Raw genomic sequence first — 19,450 nt, forward strand, 5'->3', positions numbered from 1 at the left:
AACTAAAGGTACATTTGTTTGGACAAATATAATGATAACAACAAAAATAGTTCATAGTAGTTTCATTTCAGAGCTGATATCTATCCATTTAACATGTTTTCTTGATAACCAAAATCACTTCAGTTCTTCCATCAATATCTGTGTCATTGTACTGACAAAAACAGTGCTTTTAGGCATTCCATGTTTTCTTTTCTGTCTGTTTTAGTCACATGACACACACAGGAGTTAGGACTGTTGCATAACCATTGTTTTTGATGACTTTCGATGGTGTAATAATTTTTTCCGTGACTGTATTTGTGGTATCTTTATTTTTCTCATTTTTGTCAGTTGGTGCTGTTGATAATTAAAATCCCCCTATGAATCTGAGATCTTTATTTATTTATTTTTTTTATTATTTTTTTTTTATTATTAGTGATAGTTAACAAGACATTGTGGACAGAAAAACAACAACACATAAACAAAGGGAAAATAAAAGAATAATATCTATACATTTAACATGGTTTTCTTGATAATAACCAAAATCACTTCAGTTCTTCAGTTATTTTCTTTGACGGATGCAACTCATGAATGTAATAACTAATCCCATATTTTTCTGCTGATGTTTTACATTTTTAATGAGGTTAATAATGGTTATTATTTTTATATTTGCATTGTTAATAATTGTGTGATTGTCGTGCATATTAAAAAAATATTATAACTGTCTAATTTGCACGATGTAAAAAAACTATTTGCACTACAATAACATATATGTATACACAAACATATTTTTACAGACTGTATTCCTGTACATATCAACTCACTGTATAACTACTTCAATTTGCACTTTCTGTACATATTACAATGTAAAGCCCACTGTAAATAATATATATACTACGTAAACATATCTTTTTAATAGACCCGATCCACACATCCACTCAATTTGCACTCTGTACATATTACATTGTAAATCCACTGTAAATCTCAACCCGTTGTTGTCCTTGTCTGTAGTGGACTGTTTATCTATATAATTTCTAGGTCTGCATGTTCTGGGTTCATGTTGGAACTGTATGTCGTGAGCAATGTACAAACCGAAGCCAAATTCCTTGTATGTGTTCACATACTTGGCTGATAAAGCTGATTCTGTATTGTTATGTTTTGTGTTGTTCTTCTGTGTGCACCCCAGGAAGATTAGCTTGTCACTTTGGTGCCAGCTAATGGGAATCCTTTTAAACATTAAACATTAAGCATTGTACTGCCAAAAACAGTGCAGTTAGACATTCCATGTTTTCTTTTCTGTCTGTTTTAGTCACATGATGCACACAGGAGTTGGGACTGGATTGCATAACCATTGTTTTTGATGACTTTCGATGGTCTAATAATTTTTCCCGCAACTGTAGCTACTAAACGGTGTATTTTTGCCTCTTTACTAATCATACGCTTTGATCCATGAGTTTATTATATGACCGTAAGAAATCTGATTACACGGAGTAATCACACAATCGTAATAATCAGATCTGAGATGTTTACATGCGCTTCAGAAATGTGATAATCAAAAACCCTGGTTTACATGTTTCAGCCCGCTATCGGATTTCTTTCACAGTATGTGACGACAGACTCACAAAATATTTCTGTTATTGTCTTCTGTCACTTTTATTTTCTACGACTGTATTGGTTTTACACGTGTAGATGCAAAAGAACAAAATAAATCAGATTAACCTGAATAGATGCAAGAAGACATCAGAGTACTGGGGAGAAATCCAGGTGTGTTAATCCGATTTCTCATAATCCAATAAATCCTATTTTCTGATAAAGGATATCAGATGATGCTGTTTACACGATCACTGGAATAATCTGATAACTCCAGAAATTGGACAATGATCAGATTTTTTTTTTTTTTTTTAAAAGACTTAATTTTTCAGTTTTCAAATAAGTATCTACATCGGTATAAGACATATGAACTAGTCTGAGGCAGAACAACACTCACTAACATCAAACTGCACCCACCGAAAGTCTCAGAGAGAAGGAAAAATAAATGAATACTGGCTAAATTTACTTAGGAGGTCAAATGAGTGGCCATTTTTGTCAAAAAAAAAAAAAAAAAGTTGTAAGAAATGCATAGAACTGTTGAAATAATGCTAATCCATTTGTGCACAGACTACTGATATTATTTGACAGTGGAAGCTCTATTTTCAGAAATATTGGATTTTGAATAGCATGTGTATGTGAAAACTTTTGCTGGTGGACGGACGTGACATTACCCATGATGCTCTGGTCAGTACCAGTACTTTATTAGGAATAAACTTATAGACTTACTATTGCTAATTCTCCTCTTATTCATAAATGTTAGTATTGTGGATCTAAAACAATAACAGCTGACACAAAAACACTAAATGTGTCAGTGGACGGATGTGACATGGTTGTTGTGGATCCCATCATACTGATGCTCTGCAGCCATGTCAGCGTTTACACTAATGATCCCTGTGCAAAAACTAGGATCAGAATTATTTATTGTATAGTTTATCATCAGACTAAAGAGGAAATAACAATATAGAATTGTTATTTCTTTATAAAAATGCTTATTATTCGAAAACTGTTGATTTAAAAAGTGACCTGTAACATTCTTAATGTATGTATTGTCGTAACATAAGCAGGATGGATCAGCACCATACTCCATTTTGCAACCTGTAAAAATAAAACGTGATATGTAGGATAGAATCTGGTAAGAAAAATTGGGGAATCTAAAAGAATAGAATATTTGTTTTTCAGGTAAATTCAGTTCAAATATAACTTGGCCATTTGTGACCTGAAAATATAGCATTAATTGTGATGAAACTGGACATTTTTGAGCTGAAAACATAGTTCATATGAGCATCAAAATGTTGAACAGAACTGAAATCCTGTAAATTTGCAGAACCTGCATTTACCAACACAGAATTCCTTTGGGGATTCACTGAGATTGATTTCTTATGCACAAAGACAGAAATAAGACCTCTAAGCAAATTTTAGCTGATAAATAAATAAAAGGAAAATGGGGCACACAGTTAGACTGACTTTTATCAAGAAAAAAGGAAGACATTTAAATAAAATTTCAGTCTGATGCATAATGGTTGCGTTAATAGTCTGGCTTTTGTAAACATTTCTATGATACCACGGGTCACTGCAAAGACGAGGACAGAAATGAAAAAAAGAGAAGGAATGAAGAAGTCTACTGGAAAAGGATGATCAGATTTTTTTGTGTGCATGTAAACGCCTCAGTGTTTATTCATTTTGAAAATGTAGAGCAGAATGTATGTTGGGCCAATTAGAACTGCTTTTGTTGTTCAGTGTATTTTGTTTGTTTAGTTATTTATATTCAGCATCGTATTTTGTCATGAACCTTTTACGCATTTACACAGCTATGCACGCATACATCTGGGAGAGATAATTAAATGGTAATGGTTTGCAGTTCAGCTTCTGAATACCATATTAACATCCCTCAAATGAGTTGTTTTTTTGTCATTCATTACTGTCTACCACAACCACAGACATCATCACCCCCCCTCCCACCCTCCACCCATTACACTTCAGTAGAGATGAACACCTTGGAGAATGACCACACAAAAATGGAAAGCATGACAGAGACAACACCCCAGATGATTTTCACAAGATAACAGTGCAGATTCCAGTCGCACCATACCTGCACGGGGGCTTATTTATGTGCGAGAGCCTCGACAAACACTGTACGACTCTACAAAAGGTTTGAGTCGTTGTCCGCGCAGCCGTTCCAGGCCGTAAATCTTGATGACATCACAGATTAGAAAGCTGGCTCTCTCAGGTTGTGTGCATAAATCTTTCCGAAGAATGAAAGGAAAGGAAATTTTCTTCGAATGTTGCAAAAAGCAACAACACAAATAATAAAAAAAAAAACACCGTGTCTAGCAGTTTTCTTATGAAGTCATCCATTAACTTCTTCACACCATGTTTTAGTGATGACTGAGAATATTTATCACCTGGGAAGTTGGGTGGGTTTGACCTTGCACGCTCGCAGGTAATTTTCATTCAAGCCTGTATTTTTGAACTTGTTAGAGAAAACTTTACACTCTTTAAAATATTTGATTCTTAGCAGGTTTTTGTGGAAAATATCCTGTCAATAAAATGGTGTTGAAGGTGGACTTACTTTGTTTTTTTTGTTGTTTTTTTTTTAACACAGGGTTGACTTAGACCTTGTAGTCTAGAATAGTTACTGTAAAACAAAAGAAAAAATCTATATAACTGACTAGGGATGGAACGATTACCGGTATAGCGATAAACCGCGGTAAAATTGCGGACGGTTAGTATTACCGTTTAAATTCTAATTATCATGATAACCGTGTTTGATTACCGCACTTTTAGGGGAAAAAACACCTATGTAAAGATCTGCTTTTATGTCAAATATTTGAGTATAGTTTTAATTTATTCCAATTTTGATTTTATATACCTAATATTTGGAACCGATATTCACTTTTAAAGTCTTTGGAAAGGTTCGTTAAGCATCTGTGTGTTATTTATGCAATGAAGTATATACACTTTTCAAATCGGATGTTATATATTTTGTGTTTTTTGTCCTTTTGTGTTGATATAGTAGGTTAAAGTGAAAAAATAATTGGCAGATGATAGAGATCAGGGGTCTCAAACATGCAGCCCGGGGGCCAAATGCGGCCCACCAAAGGTTCAAATGCGGCCCGTGGGATGAATTTACAAAGTGCAAAAATTCCACAGTCAGTTTTTGGGTTCCACATACAGACCAATATGATCTCCAGTCAAATAATAGCACAATAACCTACAAAAAAATAGCAACTCCATATTTTCTCCTCAGTTTGATGTAAAAAAACAAAAAATTACATTATGCCTATAAATCATGACAACTTCAAAGTGCAAAAAATAACATTAAATTATGAAAATATTTACATTTATAAACTATCCTGTAACAGTAAAATGTGAATAATCTGAACAAATATGAACAACCTGAAATGTCTAAAGAAAATTAAGCACAATTTTAACTATTTTCTGCCTGTTCCTCAGTGTTTAGTGTCTTTGTAGATCCGATCCTTAATGCACATGTAGAAATGATAAGTTGAGGCAGAATATTGTTAAAATCGCACTTATTTTTCTTGAGAAATTTCCCTTTTTTCAGGTTATTCACATCTTTTTTGTTTGGATAGTTTATAAAAGTAAGTATTTTCAGAATTTAATGGGGCTTTTTTGCACTAAAACCAAGACAAAAATTTGGAGTTGTCATTATTTATAGGTTATTATGTTATTATTTTACTGGTCTGGCCCACTGGAGGTCAAATCAGGCTGAATGTGGAACCTGAAAGAAAATGAGTTTGAGAGCCCTGATATACATGAAATTGTGCTGAAAAAAAAAAAAAAAAAAGACACCAAACATGGGTATAGTAAACATTTTTTATATAGTATATAAAAGCAAAATCAAAAGCACTGAAAAAGGGCCAGAATAGGCTCAGACACCTAAAGGTTAATACTTGAATGTTTCTGCCAAGAGAAAGTACATTGTGCCAATTATTATTATTATTATTATTATTATTATTAAGTAAAACTTGGTTAAATTATTTCAGCGTGTGTATAAGTACTTTTAGAACATTTTGAGCACAATTTCAATAATACCGCGATAATAATGATAACCGTGATAATTTTGGTCACAATAATCGTGATATGAAATTTTCATATTGTTACATCTCTACAACTGACAAATTACAACTAAAGGCCCGATCCACAAACTGAAGGACTGTGCAGCTTTTGTAGCCGATGAACAAGTGCAACACAAGTCAAAAATACAGCACGGAATTCACATTTACAACAGCATACTGATAGGAGGTGTGAACTGTGTGCAAAGTCACTCATTATTCACTCTGTTTCTGTCTTTCTTCTTCATTTGTGAGGCTTCATTGATAGTGAATTACTGGTGGAGGTCAGGTTGCAATATTTAAAGAATTCAGACTTATTGTGCGATTTTAATTATCAATAGCACCATCTGACAAAAATGAGTAAAATAAAGATACCACAAATACAGTCACGGAAAAAAATTATTAGACCATCAAAAGTCATCAGAAACAATGGTTATGCAATCCAGTCCTAACTCCTGTGTGTATCATGTGACTAAAACAGACAGAAAAGAAAACATGGAACGTCTAAAAACACTGTTTTTGTCAGTACAATGACACAGATATTGATATAAGAACTGATTATTATCAAGAAAACATAGAAAATGGATAGATATCAGCTCTGAAATTAAACTACTATGAGCTATTTTTGTAGTTATCATTATATTTGTCCAAACAAATGTACCTTTAGTTGAACCCGGCATTAAACAGAACAAGAAATCGAAGAAAACAAGGGGTGGTCTAAAAAATTTTTCCGCGACTGTAATTGTAGTCTGTGCATTAATAATATTGTTGGGCCTGAAGGGGCTCATGTGCATTTAAAGGGCCAGCGCTCAAAATGACCTTTCTGGTGTCATTACTCAGAAATAGGGTTGAAGATGGACCTGTGGAGTTGAATTAATGAAGAATTCAGACCCAAGCAGAGCATTTACCGTTTATGGAGACCACAGGGAAATGTTGGAAAATGAAGAATTTCAATTAAAGGAAAATATCAGTCCTTTAATAAAACTTTTTTTTTTCCTCTGACAGATAGCTCCTCTGTAGTTGTGGTTGCCAGTGTTGGGCAAATTACTTTTAAAAAGTAATTAGTTATAGTTACTTTCCCAAAAAAAGTAATTGAATTATGCCCCGTTTCCACTACATGGTATTGGCTCGACTCAGGAATCTGGTACCCGGTACTACTTTTTTGATATCACCTCCACCAAGGTTCCAGGACTGGGGACCAGATACTAAAACGTGACGTGTACACACTGCAGAACACTGATTGGTCAGAGAGTTTTCTATGTGACCCACCGTTTTACAAAAAACAGATGCGGAAGTTGACAGTACATTTAGTGGTACATTAATCTACATGATAACAGCCCAAAACTACACCATGGTCGGTCGAGGAGATTCAGTCTTTGGTGGCCGACGTAAAAATTCAGACGAGACAACACGCAACGAACGAGTTCATCAGCAACTCTCTGAACAGACGACACGGAAGTAACGCGCTGCATCGCTATGACAACCAGGTACTGTAAAGTCGGTAGTATCTTGTAATGGAAACGCTCTCCAGGAATACCAAGCCGAGCTGAGCCGAGCTGGTTCCATGTAGTGGAAACGCGGCATTAGTAACAGAATTACTCCTTCATAACTGTAATTAGTTACCAGGGAAAGTAATTATTGTGCTACTTTTTAAAAAATCGTTCAAATATGTGAAAGGAAACTGATTTTGGAGCGTGTTTAACGGGCCAGTTGTATAGAGTAGACCAGCATACCATGACTGTGGTGAGGCTGGGGTCCACCAGGGCCCGGCCGGGGTCCACCAGGGCCCGGCTTTTCTACCACATGAATACATATGTGCATTTATAGGAAGAAGATGCTCCTCCAGTTAATCCCACATCTCTTTTTTCAGTGGCTCCTCTCTGATCCATCGGTAAACGTCTTCAGTCCAGTCAGTCGGACTCACTGATAACTCCTCCCCTAAATTAGCTGCACACGCAGCTGCGTTCAAGTGAATGGGATGTGCTGCGGACAACTCAGACTCATGGGGCACACAGGTGAAGTATGAAGGCAGTGTGGGCAATTTGAATATAAGAACGGGTCGCAACAAATCGGTTCTTATGACTGAAAAGAGCTGTTCAAAAGACTCGACTCGCCCGCAAACATCAGACCTCTCGTGCCTGGCTGAGCGAGCCAGGACGGATAACAGCTGTTAGATATTAGTGCAAAGTAACACACCGCATTTTACTGCTGGTAACGTTAACGGCGTTGTAACGTTTCAAATAGTAATTTATTAGATTACCCGATACTGGAACAATACCGGCGTTAGTAACACCGGTATTTTTAATGCCGTTAGTCCCAACACTGGTGGTTGCTAGATTCCAGGAACAATACAAATAAATTTACATAATATTAAATGTTTGCTGTTTATACCAAATCAGGTGGTGCTTAGCATTAGTTCATCTATGATCCCTCAGGCTCCTGTAGCTCCACCCCTTTTGTACAAATATGTTTACTTCCGGCACTGAAAACCAGACACAGTAACGGCTATTTTGCAAACTACTGATTTCACAACAATGTTCAGAAATCAGTTGGTTACGTCACGGTTCTTCCACTAATTATATACAGTCTCTGCAAATTAGTGAAAGCTATTGACAAGTTCAAACAAGTTTTGAGGGGACTATAAAAAATACAAACACATATTTTTGCATATTTTGATGTGGATGTTGTGCCGATATACTATGGTGTAAAGGGAGCTGAGGCAGAAAACTTTATGGAGGATGGATTGAAGGAATGAGGGAAAGATGGATGGACAGATTGATTTTCGCCCTCCATCAGAATTTTTAACTTGAGCTTATTTTCAATTTTTAATTATGAGGTAAACAACATCAAAAAAGCAACATCGCATGCAATATTAGATCCAGAGCTACAATTTAGTCAGATACCTGTGGCGTCAGGCTGGAGATATCCATTACAGTGACCGAGTTCCCACAGCTCGCCCAAACCGAGTCGTCCAGGACCAACAGAGTCCGCACTGGTTCCGAGCCCACGCTAACACATCTACGGGAGTCAGCGTCCCACAGTTCATCTGATAAAAGCAAAATGCAAAAAAACAAAAAAAACAAAGGAAAATTAGACGGCAGGAAACTAAAAGTGAACGAGCCTGTAAGAAAGGATATGAAAATCAAAATCACAAGCTATTATCACAGCTAGCCTACAGTTACATGAATAAACCTTAAATAAATGATTCATTTTGAAAGCAATTAAATCCAATTCTAACCACTTGTACCACAGCATGTTAACTCGGTGTTTATTTTTTCCGAATGGCTCTTAATGCATTCTTTGCAATTATTAACAACAGGTGGAAAGCTTCACTATATGGGCGCTTGTTTTTTTGTTTTTTTTTCTCCCCATGAGAATATGAATTAACCCTTTCATGCATACTGGTCACTACAGTGGACAGTTATTCTACAGCTGTTCTCTGGTTTATTCGTGGATTTTGTTGTTTTAGTTCCACATCAGCCAACACAGTGGACGCTTATGCACCATCCCATAATACACTGCAATTCATACCATTACTGTAACTTTGCTGTTCTTGATAAACCTGGGCTCGTATTCCTAAAGAGTCTGAGAATCCTCTCACAGAGCTCCTAACGTAACCTAAAAATTCCTAGCAGGGAGTCTGAGCTTAGGAGTGATTCCAGAACACTGTCAGAGCACTCTGGGCAAGGAACGGACAGAAACTCCTATGTTAGTGAGGAGGTGTGGTCGACCCCACTGCTAGGTATGAGTCATCATTTCAAAAGCTGTGATTGGTTGATCCTAAAAGCTAGAAAAATATATACTTTTGATGATAATGGGCAAGGGATGGACCTTCAAATCGATAAACTTAATCACAGAATCTAATCTTATGAGGACTGTGTAATTGTAAATAATATTTCACATAAAAGAAAATATCTGTTCAATGAATAGTAAACTATACTTTAAAATTATCCGACAAAATGTGTGGAAAAACTCACGCCCACTGGCACAGTATTCACATAGTGATAGTTCTATTTGTTTGCTCATATTAATTGGCATGCTGGTAATTTTTGCATTTTCAGCTTTCAACATTTCAACTCAATGTGGTGTTAACGAGGGTAAAATGGCTCAGCTTTTATCACTGTCTGTGATTGCTGAGCAGCCTCAGGAGGTTGTGACCCTGCAGATGGAAGGTTGTGACAGACCCAGGTCATCACTGCTGCATTGTTGCATTTTCCCTGTTGCCAAATCCCTCAGTGTTGTGATGACTTTCATTTTGGGTGGTATTGCATTGTGGTGTTGGGTTGGAGAAGTAAGTGCATCTCTAATGAGATCAACCACAAACAGGATTCCTGCACGATCCAATCTGTAGCGTTTAATTAATTCACTGTCATCCAGTGTTTGGAGAATATCCCTCCTGCCTCTTCCGTCGGCCATTTTGTCCTCTGCTTAGGGAACTCCTAAGCCCCTTAAAAGTCCTCTTCCCTGCTCTGAACAGGGCCCGTAGTCCTAAAGAGTCTGAGAATCCTCTCACAGAGCTCTTAACTTCACCTAAAAATTCCTTGCAAGGAGTCTGAGCTTAGGAGTGATTCCAGAACACTGTCAGAGAACTCGGAGCAAGGAATGAACAGAAATTCCTATCTAAGTGAGGAGGTGTGGTTGACCCCGCTGCTAGGTATGAGTCATCATTTCAAAAACTGTGATTGGTTGATCCTAAAAGCTAAAAAAAAATATACTTTTAGTGATAATGGGCAAGGGATGGACCCTCAAATTGATAAAGTTAATCATAGAATCTAATCTGATGAAGACTGTGTAATTGTAAATAATATTTCACATAAAAGAAAATATCTGTTCAATGAATAGTAAGCTATACTTAAAAAAATTATCCAAAAAATGTGTGAAAAAACTCAGTCCTATTTGCACAGTATTCACATAGTGATAGTTATATTTATTTGCTCATGTTAATTGGTACACTGTAAAAAAAAAATCTGTAATTTAACAGAATTTTTACTGTTTATTTTACAATTTTTTCTTATATTTTTAAGATACAGGAAAATATCTATGAAATGATAAAAATAGACTGATTTTACACATCAAATGTAAAATAACACAAAAAAAAAACGTAACTGTGAATAACCATAAAATTTCCATTTTTTAAAAGATTTTTTTTTTCACAGAAAAATACAGTTAAAACACATTTGCAAATGTATCGTAATTTCACAAATATTTATTTTCCACTCATGAGATTAAACTGTTAATTTAAAGTTTCATACTGTAAAAAAATAATAAAATGAGATAAAATTACTGATAATCAATCGTAAAAGAAGTATTTTTTCTGTAAGTTTAACAAGACTTGTTTGTTAATTGACAAATATCTTGTGTAATTACAGGAGGTTTCACAACAAAAATGTTGAATAAATGTATTTTTGTGAATGTATAACATGTATAAGCACTGATAAACTGTCCAAATACAATTTTTATCAGTGGATTGTACAACTGAGTCTCATTGAAAATTATTTATATATATATTTATAGGTAATTTGATTGATTTGATACATGTAAATATTCTTTATTAAACATTAAAAAGAAAAAAAAAAGAGTAAAATCTCATGTAAAGTTAGGGCAAAAAACTGTATTTTAATTATGGAAAATTTCTGTATTTTTATGAGATGGTTATTTTCTGTTATTTAGCAGTATTTTTTTGGCACCTCTGCTGCCAGAATAATACCTTTTTTTGTTTTTTTACGTTTTTTTTTTTTTTTTTTTTTTTTTAACAGTGCAGTCTGTAGCGTTTAATTACTTGACTGTCATCCAGTATTTGCAGAATCTCCCTCCTGCCTCTTCCATTTTGTCCTCTGCTTAGGGAACTCCTCTTCCCCTTAAAAGTCCTCTTCCTGCTCTGACCAGATCTCACCTTAGGAGCTCTCTTCAGGGTTAGGATTCTGTAGGAATAGCTTTTATTTTTACTAGGATCTACTCTTAATTTTTAGGGGAAATTCTAAGAAAACATCATGATTCTAAGAATTTTCTTAGAATTTGGCCTCTAGGAGCAACTCTTTGCACTAAGAATCTTTAGGAATACGGACCCTGATCTGAGGCAACATGTTTTAGTGTAAATCAGTTGCTAATTGTTATTAGACTATAATCAACAGTTTTCTTAAACAATGTTTTTTTCTTTTTTGCATTTTATCTCTGTTATGACTCTGGGTCATAATTTGTTTATGTATGTATATATGCTTTCTGTATAGTGTGTGTGTTCTCCCCCCGTCCTGTAGGTGTGCTGTGCCATTTTTGTGTCTGTCCTGTTTTTCATGTAGGTCAGCTGCTGATTGGTGGAGTGTGATTGCCCGGCCCCTTTAAAAATGGCCCTGATCTCCAGTTCGCCCTCTCTCTTGCCTCCTGCCAGCTCCCAACCGTGTGTTCCTGTGTGTGACCGTCAGTCGTGTGTTCGAGTGTGACTTTTGTATTTGTATATAGTTGTAAATAGAATCTTTTTGTAAATTTGACCCTTTTTCTGGTAGGGGAGGTCGGCTCTTTTATTTTGACCTTTTTTTGGTTAGGGAGTTGAGGTAAGTTTTCTGTATTTTATTTCGTGTATTTATTTTTGATTAGGTAAGTTAGTTTGAACTCCAGAAGAAGATATTTTGTTTGTTGTTTTAGCCGCACCCTCCCCTAACCCTTCTTTAGTTGATTTAAAAATAAATGCTGTGAATTTTAGGTTTTTTTTGACTGACGTGTGTGCTTGGGAGCTGGGAGGGGCCAAAGTGAGCAATATTCGTTTTTTTTTGTTGCTCCCAATCCTATCTCCTATTAAAAAAAATTTCAATCGCATTGTGTTTTTTTCATGCCTAAAGAGGAATAAAAACACTCAGGAAAAAATTCTTGATTAAGGTTCTCATAATTCATGCATGAAAGGGTTAAGCTTGACTCCATAAAACTTGTTGAATTCCAATGTGAAGACTCTCACCATGCGGTACAATAAGGCAGTGTTGCCACCCACATGCTGATAGGTCTTAAGAAGAACGCTTTAATCCACTTTTCAATTTCTTTGTCACTCGTTCTTTCCTTTCTCTCTACCCTTTTTTTTGCTCTTTCTTTCAGCTTCATCTGTGTGAAAATGAAGCAGACCTCCTTCTTTGAGTTTTAATCACGGGGTCCGACGTTGCTGCTACCACAGAGGCGTATTATAAAATGAACTGCATAAGCGTTTCCTTTGCTATGCGTTATTGAAGCAAAATTAGAGAAGGGAGCGCACCCAGCCATTTAATTAACATTTTGAGTTGTTTATTTCTGCCTTTCATAGAAGAATAGCTTTACAATGCCTTCTGACTTCCGCAGGTTAATTGCTTGGCATGTTATAAAGGTCATTTTTCCACCTTTTCAAAAATTCACTCTTGTAAATGTCCCTCCGGCGGACCCTTATGCAGCGCGAGGCCATATCGACGCAGTTCCGTCTTTAACACGGTCGACGAGGTGACGCGCAGCGGTGGGGGGTGGGGGTGTGTGTGGTTTGTTGCACCGAACCGAACTTCTCTGCCATGTCTTGCAGTTGCATTTTCATTTTGAACTGACGTGTTGATGTTCTTATCTCGGAGAGGAAAGCCGGAGCGCATTATTCACTACGCGACTATATGTTGCATGTACTCATGGTCCTTTTGATAAAAGTCTCGATGACACTTTATAATAAGTACACACCATGAAGCATTAGTTAAGCATTAATAAATACTGAAGTCATTATTTATAAAGCAGATTTCTGACATGAATGCACATTAGTATATGGCAGGGGTGTCAAACTCATGTTCTTCCAGGGGCCACATTCAGTCCAATTTCACCTGAAGTGGGCTGGACCTGTAAAATAATAGCATGATAGCCAATAAATAATGACAACTACAAATTGTTTTAGTGCACAGGTGTCAAACATGCGGCCCGGGGGCCAAAACTGGCCCGCCAAAGGTTCCAATCCGGCCCACAGGATGAATTTGCAAAGTGCAACTTCGGGCATCGAACTCAAAAATAATATCATAATAACCTATAAATAATGACAACACCTTTTTTTTTCTCTTTGATTTAATGCGAACAAACATTAAATTATGAAAATTTTTACATTAAGAAACTACCCTTTAACAATAAAATGTGAATAACCTGAACAAATATGAACAACCTGAAATGTCTAAAGAAATGTCTGAATGAAATGTCTGCCTGTTACTAAAGGTTTTGTGCCTTTGTAGATCTCATATATAATGCATATGTATAAATGATAAGTCGAGGCATAATATTGATAAAATTGCACTTATATTTCTTAACAAATTTCATTTTTTTCAGGTTATTACTGAATGTTAATGTATAACTGAATGTTATTTTTTGCACTAAAACAATCTGTAGTTGTCATTATTTATTGGCCATCATGCTATTATTTTACAGGTCCGGCCCACTTCAGATTAAATTGGACTGAATGTGGCCCCTGAAAGAAAATGAGTTTGACACCCCTGTTTTAGTGCAAAAAATAACATTCAGTTATGCCAATTTTTACATTTACAAACTATCCAAACAAAAAGGATGGGAATAACCTGAAAAAAATTAAATTTGTTAAGAAATATAATTACAATTTTATCAATATTATGCCTCGACTTATCATTTATGCTTGTGCATTATATATGAGATCTACAAAGGCACAAAACATTGAGTAACAGGCAGAAAGTAGTTAAAATTGCACTTAATTTTCTGTAGACATTTCAGGTTGTTCATATTTGTTCAGGTTATTCATAGTATATTGTTAAAGGGTAGTTTCTTAATGTAAATATTTTCATAATTTAATGTTTTTTGCACTAAATCAAAGACAAAAAAATGGTGTTATTATTTATAGGTTATTATGATATTATTTTTGAGTTCGATGCCCAAACTTGCACTTTGCAAATTCATCCCGTGGGCCGGATTGGAACCTTTAGTGGGCCAGTTTTGGCCCCTGGGCCGCATGTTTGACACCTGTGGTATATAGTGTATAAGCACAGTTATAAATGTTTTACTCATCATTAATAAGCACATTAGTTAAGCATTAATAAATACTGAATTCATCATTTATAAAGCACATTTCTGACATGAATGCACATTAGTATATGGTTTATAAGCACAGCTATAAATGTTTAGTTTATTTGATCCGTTTCATAATATTGACACTTTTGGGGTTTAGAATTCTATTGAATTATGACACTGACAGATTTTCTGGCTTTACTTTTTGATAATGAAAAATATTATATTTTTTAATTAAAAATTTTATTTACTTAGTACTTTTTTTTTTAATTTAGTACTTGAAACCTCTACGATCTGCTGTTGGTATTTTCGAGTTTTTATTGAGCCATGTTTACCCTTGCGGGAAGTTGTAATAAATATTAATGCAGTTTGTTTGATAATCCCATGTGCTGTGTCTTTTCTTAGTTAGAATAACTGAAACAGCACAAGTGTGTCTTTAGGCATTGCCAACCTTTAAATCTCATTTGTAAATGCTTTATATGGCATAGATAGTGCACACTTTAGATGAGCTCACACCATAGACTTAATTAATGAGTAGTAAGTGCTTTATAACTACCTGAAATAATGAATCCCTGTTTTAGTAACTTTGTAGGACATCTATTGGAAAATAAATGTGTGAGTTAGTATAAAATACCCACCAAAATATTCACTAACCATTAGTACATGTCTGAATAGTGTACGTGCGAGCATAAATGTGCGTCATAACCGGTTTGTAAAGGATGCAATACAAAATTTTTAAATGCTGAATCCATAATTTATAAAGTATGAAAATACAATCATTAAGCATATTGTAGATGAGCTTATTAATGATGAGTAAAACATTTATAACTATGATTATAAACCATATACTAATGAGTATTCATGTCAGAAATATGGTTTATGAATAATGAATTCAGTATTTATTAATGCTTAACTAATGTGCTTATTAACCCTCCGGTGTCCCGTCCACCAAGGCCCTTACTAAACACCAAGTGTGCCTTTTTCGCACACTTGTGGAATAATGTCAAAACAATGTTCTTACAGTTTACTTTTAATTCTTTTACACTTTTTTCTATTTCATCAACTTGAGCTGTAAATAAAAATACCAAATACTCAATAATTGTCACATTTTTTAACCCTTTAAATGCTGTGTTTGTAATGTAAACAAACCATTTTTTTGGATGCAAAAAACACACAAAATTTTTTTTTCAATATACTACATAAAAAGTGGATCACATGTTATTAGATTTTTTCATCCTGGCATATGTCAGTGATTAACTCCAACATTGGTTAATTTGCATTATTATTTTTGGCGCTAGGTCAAATGTTCAAAAATACTAGCATCTGTCACCAAGTGTGCCAAAAAGTCACACCTATAAATCAAACCATTAAATATTATATATTGATTTATTTTTCCGCTTTCATTTGGTTTTATTTTTGTAAATCCAGGTCAGCCCTAATCGTACATATCAAATGGAAGAAATAGTGCGTTTTAGGCACACTTGGGAGACAGATGCTAGTCTTGTAATTTTTATTTTGTTTACAATGTGCACATTTTAGTTGGAGGCCAGAATTTTAAAGATCATGCAAAAATGAACAACTTTTGAATTTTAACCTTATTTAAATTGTGAAAAATAATATGAAGTTTTTTAAAGCAAAGTGCAAAGTGTGCCTAAAAGGTGCACCTGGATACCGGAGGGTTAATGATGAGTAAACATTTATAACTGTGCTTATACACCATATACTAATGTGCATTCATGTCAGAAATCTGCTTTTTAAATGACGAATTCAGTATTTATTAATGCTTAACTAATGCTTCATGGTGTGTACTTATTATAAAGTGTTACCAAAGTCTCAACTGAAGCTTTGGCATTTCCTGGCAGCTGCAGACTTGTTTTTTTTTTTTTTTTAGACAGTTGCATGCTAGTCAAGGGCAATACATCTTTAACAGGTGTTCCAAATCCACAAACATTCTCCAGCACCCTCCAAAGCCTTTTTTTTTTCTTTTCCCCATGTCCTTTTTTTTTCCCTTACAAAGCATGAATGGTGATATTTAATCGGCATGCAGCAGCTTGGTGTAATTAATCACCCTTTCTGCTTGGGAAGAGAGAAGAGCGCAGGAGGAGGGCAGCCACGCTGACATACTGGGGGCCAGGTAAGAAGAACCCAGTGATAGAGCTATTGTACTCCTGCTGGCTGCGAAGACCGCTAACCACTGCTGAGATGGTGTTAAGCCCCCCTGGCCTTGTGCTATGCCTGACTAAACATGACATGCCATATACCACATGGTGAAGTGTTATTTTCATGCTTACAGCGGGTGTGAAAATCACTAGCAATGGGAAGTAGTCGGTAAAAGGGAGTTTGTTTTTTGTTTTTTTTTATATATTTTGAAAGGTACTCGAAATTAGCAGTTTCACAAACACCGGGACGTCCATTCCAATAGATGACTCTTTCTGAAAACTGCATTACATCTCTACTGCCACTCCAGTTTTTATAGGCCAAAGAAATCACACAAATTCATATTCACAATAGATGTTTACCACAGAGCGCATTCATAAATACATAATGCGAGCAAACATGAAAATTCATTTGTTCAATGAATTCCACTGGAACATTCAGCAAAATACTTCATTGTTAATGTAAGAAGTAAAGAACTGAGACATATTTCAAATTAACTTTTGCATTCTGACTGGTTTAAAGCGGCGTACGGCTTTCAGCACATATTTTTCTTCAAATGTGTAAAACCCCAGTCATATCCTAATTATCACTAATCCGTTAGTCTTTCCACGCTTATGCACCTAAATCACTTCCCTCACAGTGAACAACTTTGAAGACGACTCCATCAGAAACGCAGTCCGTTTGTTTACATGCCAGACTGATATACCACTCGGGCCTTTTCGGAAATTTTATCGCAAAGTGCGTTGTGGGAATGGGAATTCCACGCAGCCGCAGCAGTAACAAAACATGGAGACAACAAGCAACGAAACCATGTCCGACACCGGGTCAGAAGAAATGGAAGGAATCACTGTAAGTCAATTGTCACCTTGTAATATGGGGTGTGTGATTGTGAGATATCAGTTTCATGGCATTTTCAGAATATGTCATTGTGTCGGCTTATCGTACACGTACCGTAAGGAGCGAGTGAGCGGTGAGAGCCAACCCATACCCTGTATGCTTGTGAGGCGTGTATGATAAACCAACACAATGACATATTCCGAAAATGCCATGAAACTGATGTCTAAGTATTGTTTTTCACACACCCCGTATTACAAGATGACAACTGACTTACGGTTAGGGATGCACCGATACCAATACGAATATCGGGCATCGCCTCCGATACTCAGTGTGTGTACTCGTATTTGTACTCGTAAAAGTAATCCGATACAAATGCACCGATACCACTTACGGCCGTGTGACATTCCCAGTTCAGTGCAGCAGGTACGAGGAGGAGGAATAATGTGTGTGGAGTGTGAAGAGTGTGGAGATTTTTCAAAATAAATGACGGTGATAAAAGTAGCGCTGACAAACAGTAACGTTAAAGACACAGACAAATATGGACAGAGCGTTCTGTCCATCCTCTGCGTACATTCCATCTGTTTTCCAGGTGCTGGCGGATGCGTACCCAGACGGAGAATACCACTTGGAGTATGGAGCGGTGCGGACCACCGCCAGCGGAAGTGAAAACGAAACTTATCGCTCATTTCTCTTTTCTCTTCCTGCTGAAGTTAAACTTTTAAACCTTACCAGAGAAAACGCTGCAACATTAGTGTCACATTAGTGTTGCCTCTGTCGTCTCCATGTTTGTTATTACTGACTTTCTTCTTCTCAATAAGCTTCACTCTTCTTCATGGTATTTCTCATTCCAACACATTAAATGTCAGTAGCAGCACTTTGTTCCAGTCAGACTAATGACAACGACAATAAAGCACATTTACAAAAGGAACTAAGAACTGGAATGGGATTATTAAGTACTCATATCGGTAAGTACTCAAATGTAAGTACTTGTACTCATACTCTGTCTGGAAAAAAGTGGTATCGGTGCATCCCTACTTACAGTGATTCCTTCCGTTTCTTCTGACCCAGTAGCAGACACGGTTTCATTGCTTGTTGCCTCCATGTTTGTTGCTGCTGCGTGGAATTCCCATTCCCACAATGCACTTTGCAACAAAATTTCTGAAAAGGCCCGAATGATGTATCGGTTTGGCATGTAAACAAACGGACTGGTTGTGATGGAGTTGTCTTCGAAGTTGTTCACCGTGAGGGAAGTGATTTAGATATGTAAGCATGGAAAGACCACAGTCATACAGTGGTTTAATGTTTCATTATCACAGAATTTCCACCTATAAAGTAATACGAAATAGACGGGGAATAAGAAGCCACTGACAATCACACTTTTCTTATTTTTCCAATAGACCACATGCAGAGAATAGAAATGGCTAGAGCTGGCATGAGGCAAAAACCATGTCTCTGAAATCAAAGTAATGTCGGAACCATCTTACCGCTGCTGTTTCTTCTGTAAACCATCATGGTTCCATTTCGCAGGCCTGCAAACAGGAACCGAGAGGAATGCTTCAGGCACAGCACAGGGCAGCTCTCTGGGTTATGGAGGGTCAATAGGCATTGTGCTGCAGTGTCCACACTGCCATAGACTAGTATGCTGGAATAACAAAAGCAGAACAAGCCAACATGATAAATGAGTGTCATTTGAAATGACAGAGTGCCTTGTTTTCATATAGTTTGATTTAACAGTGCACTTTGGAGCAAAGCATTGTGTATGTGTAACCACTCTGTCTCTCTCATGTTTGAAATGCCATCTGAACTTC

The 19,450-nt window shown here is 36.1% G+C and overlaps 1 protein-coding gene across 3 annotated transcripts in view; it reads right to left on the reverse strand.

Moving 5' to 3' along the window:
- arhgef10la (Rho guanine nucleotide exchange factor (GEF) 10-like a) overlaps window positions 1–19,450 on the reverse strand; it is a 253,242-nt gene that overhangs the window by 29,680 nt on the left and 204,112 nt on the right. For all 3 annotated transcript variants that reach the window (XM_030134274.1, XM_030134275.1, XM_030134273.1), the window contains 2 exons: window positions 19,127–19,284; window positions 8,546–8,688 (listed from right to left, as the gene is read on the reverse strand). In XM_030134274.1, coding sequence (XP_029990134.1) covers window positions 8,546–8,688; window positions 19,127–19,284 — 301 coding nt within the window. The remainder of the gene's footprint in view (window positions 1–8,545; window positions 8,689–19,126; window positions 19,285–19,450) is intronic.

The sequence above is a fragment of the Sphaeramia orbicularis genome, chromosome 5 (genome assembly GCF_902148855.1).
Source record: "Sphaeramia orbicularis chromosome 5, fSphaOr1.1, whole genome shotgun sequence".
NCBI lineage: Eukaryota > Metazoa > Chordata > Actinopteri > Kurtiformes > Apogonidae > Sphaeramia > Sphaeramia orbicularis.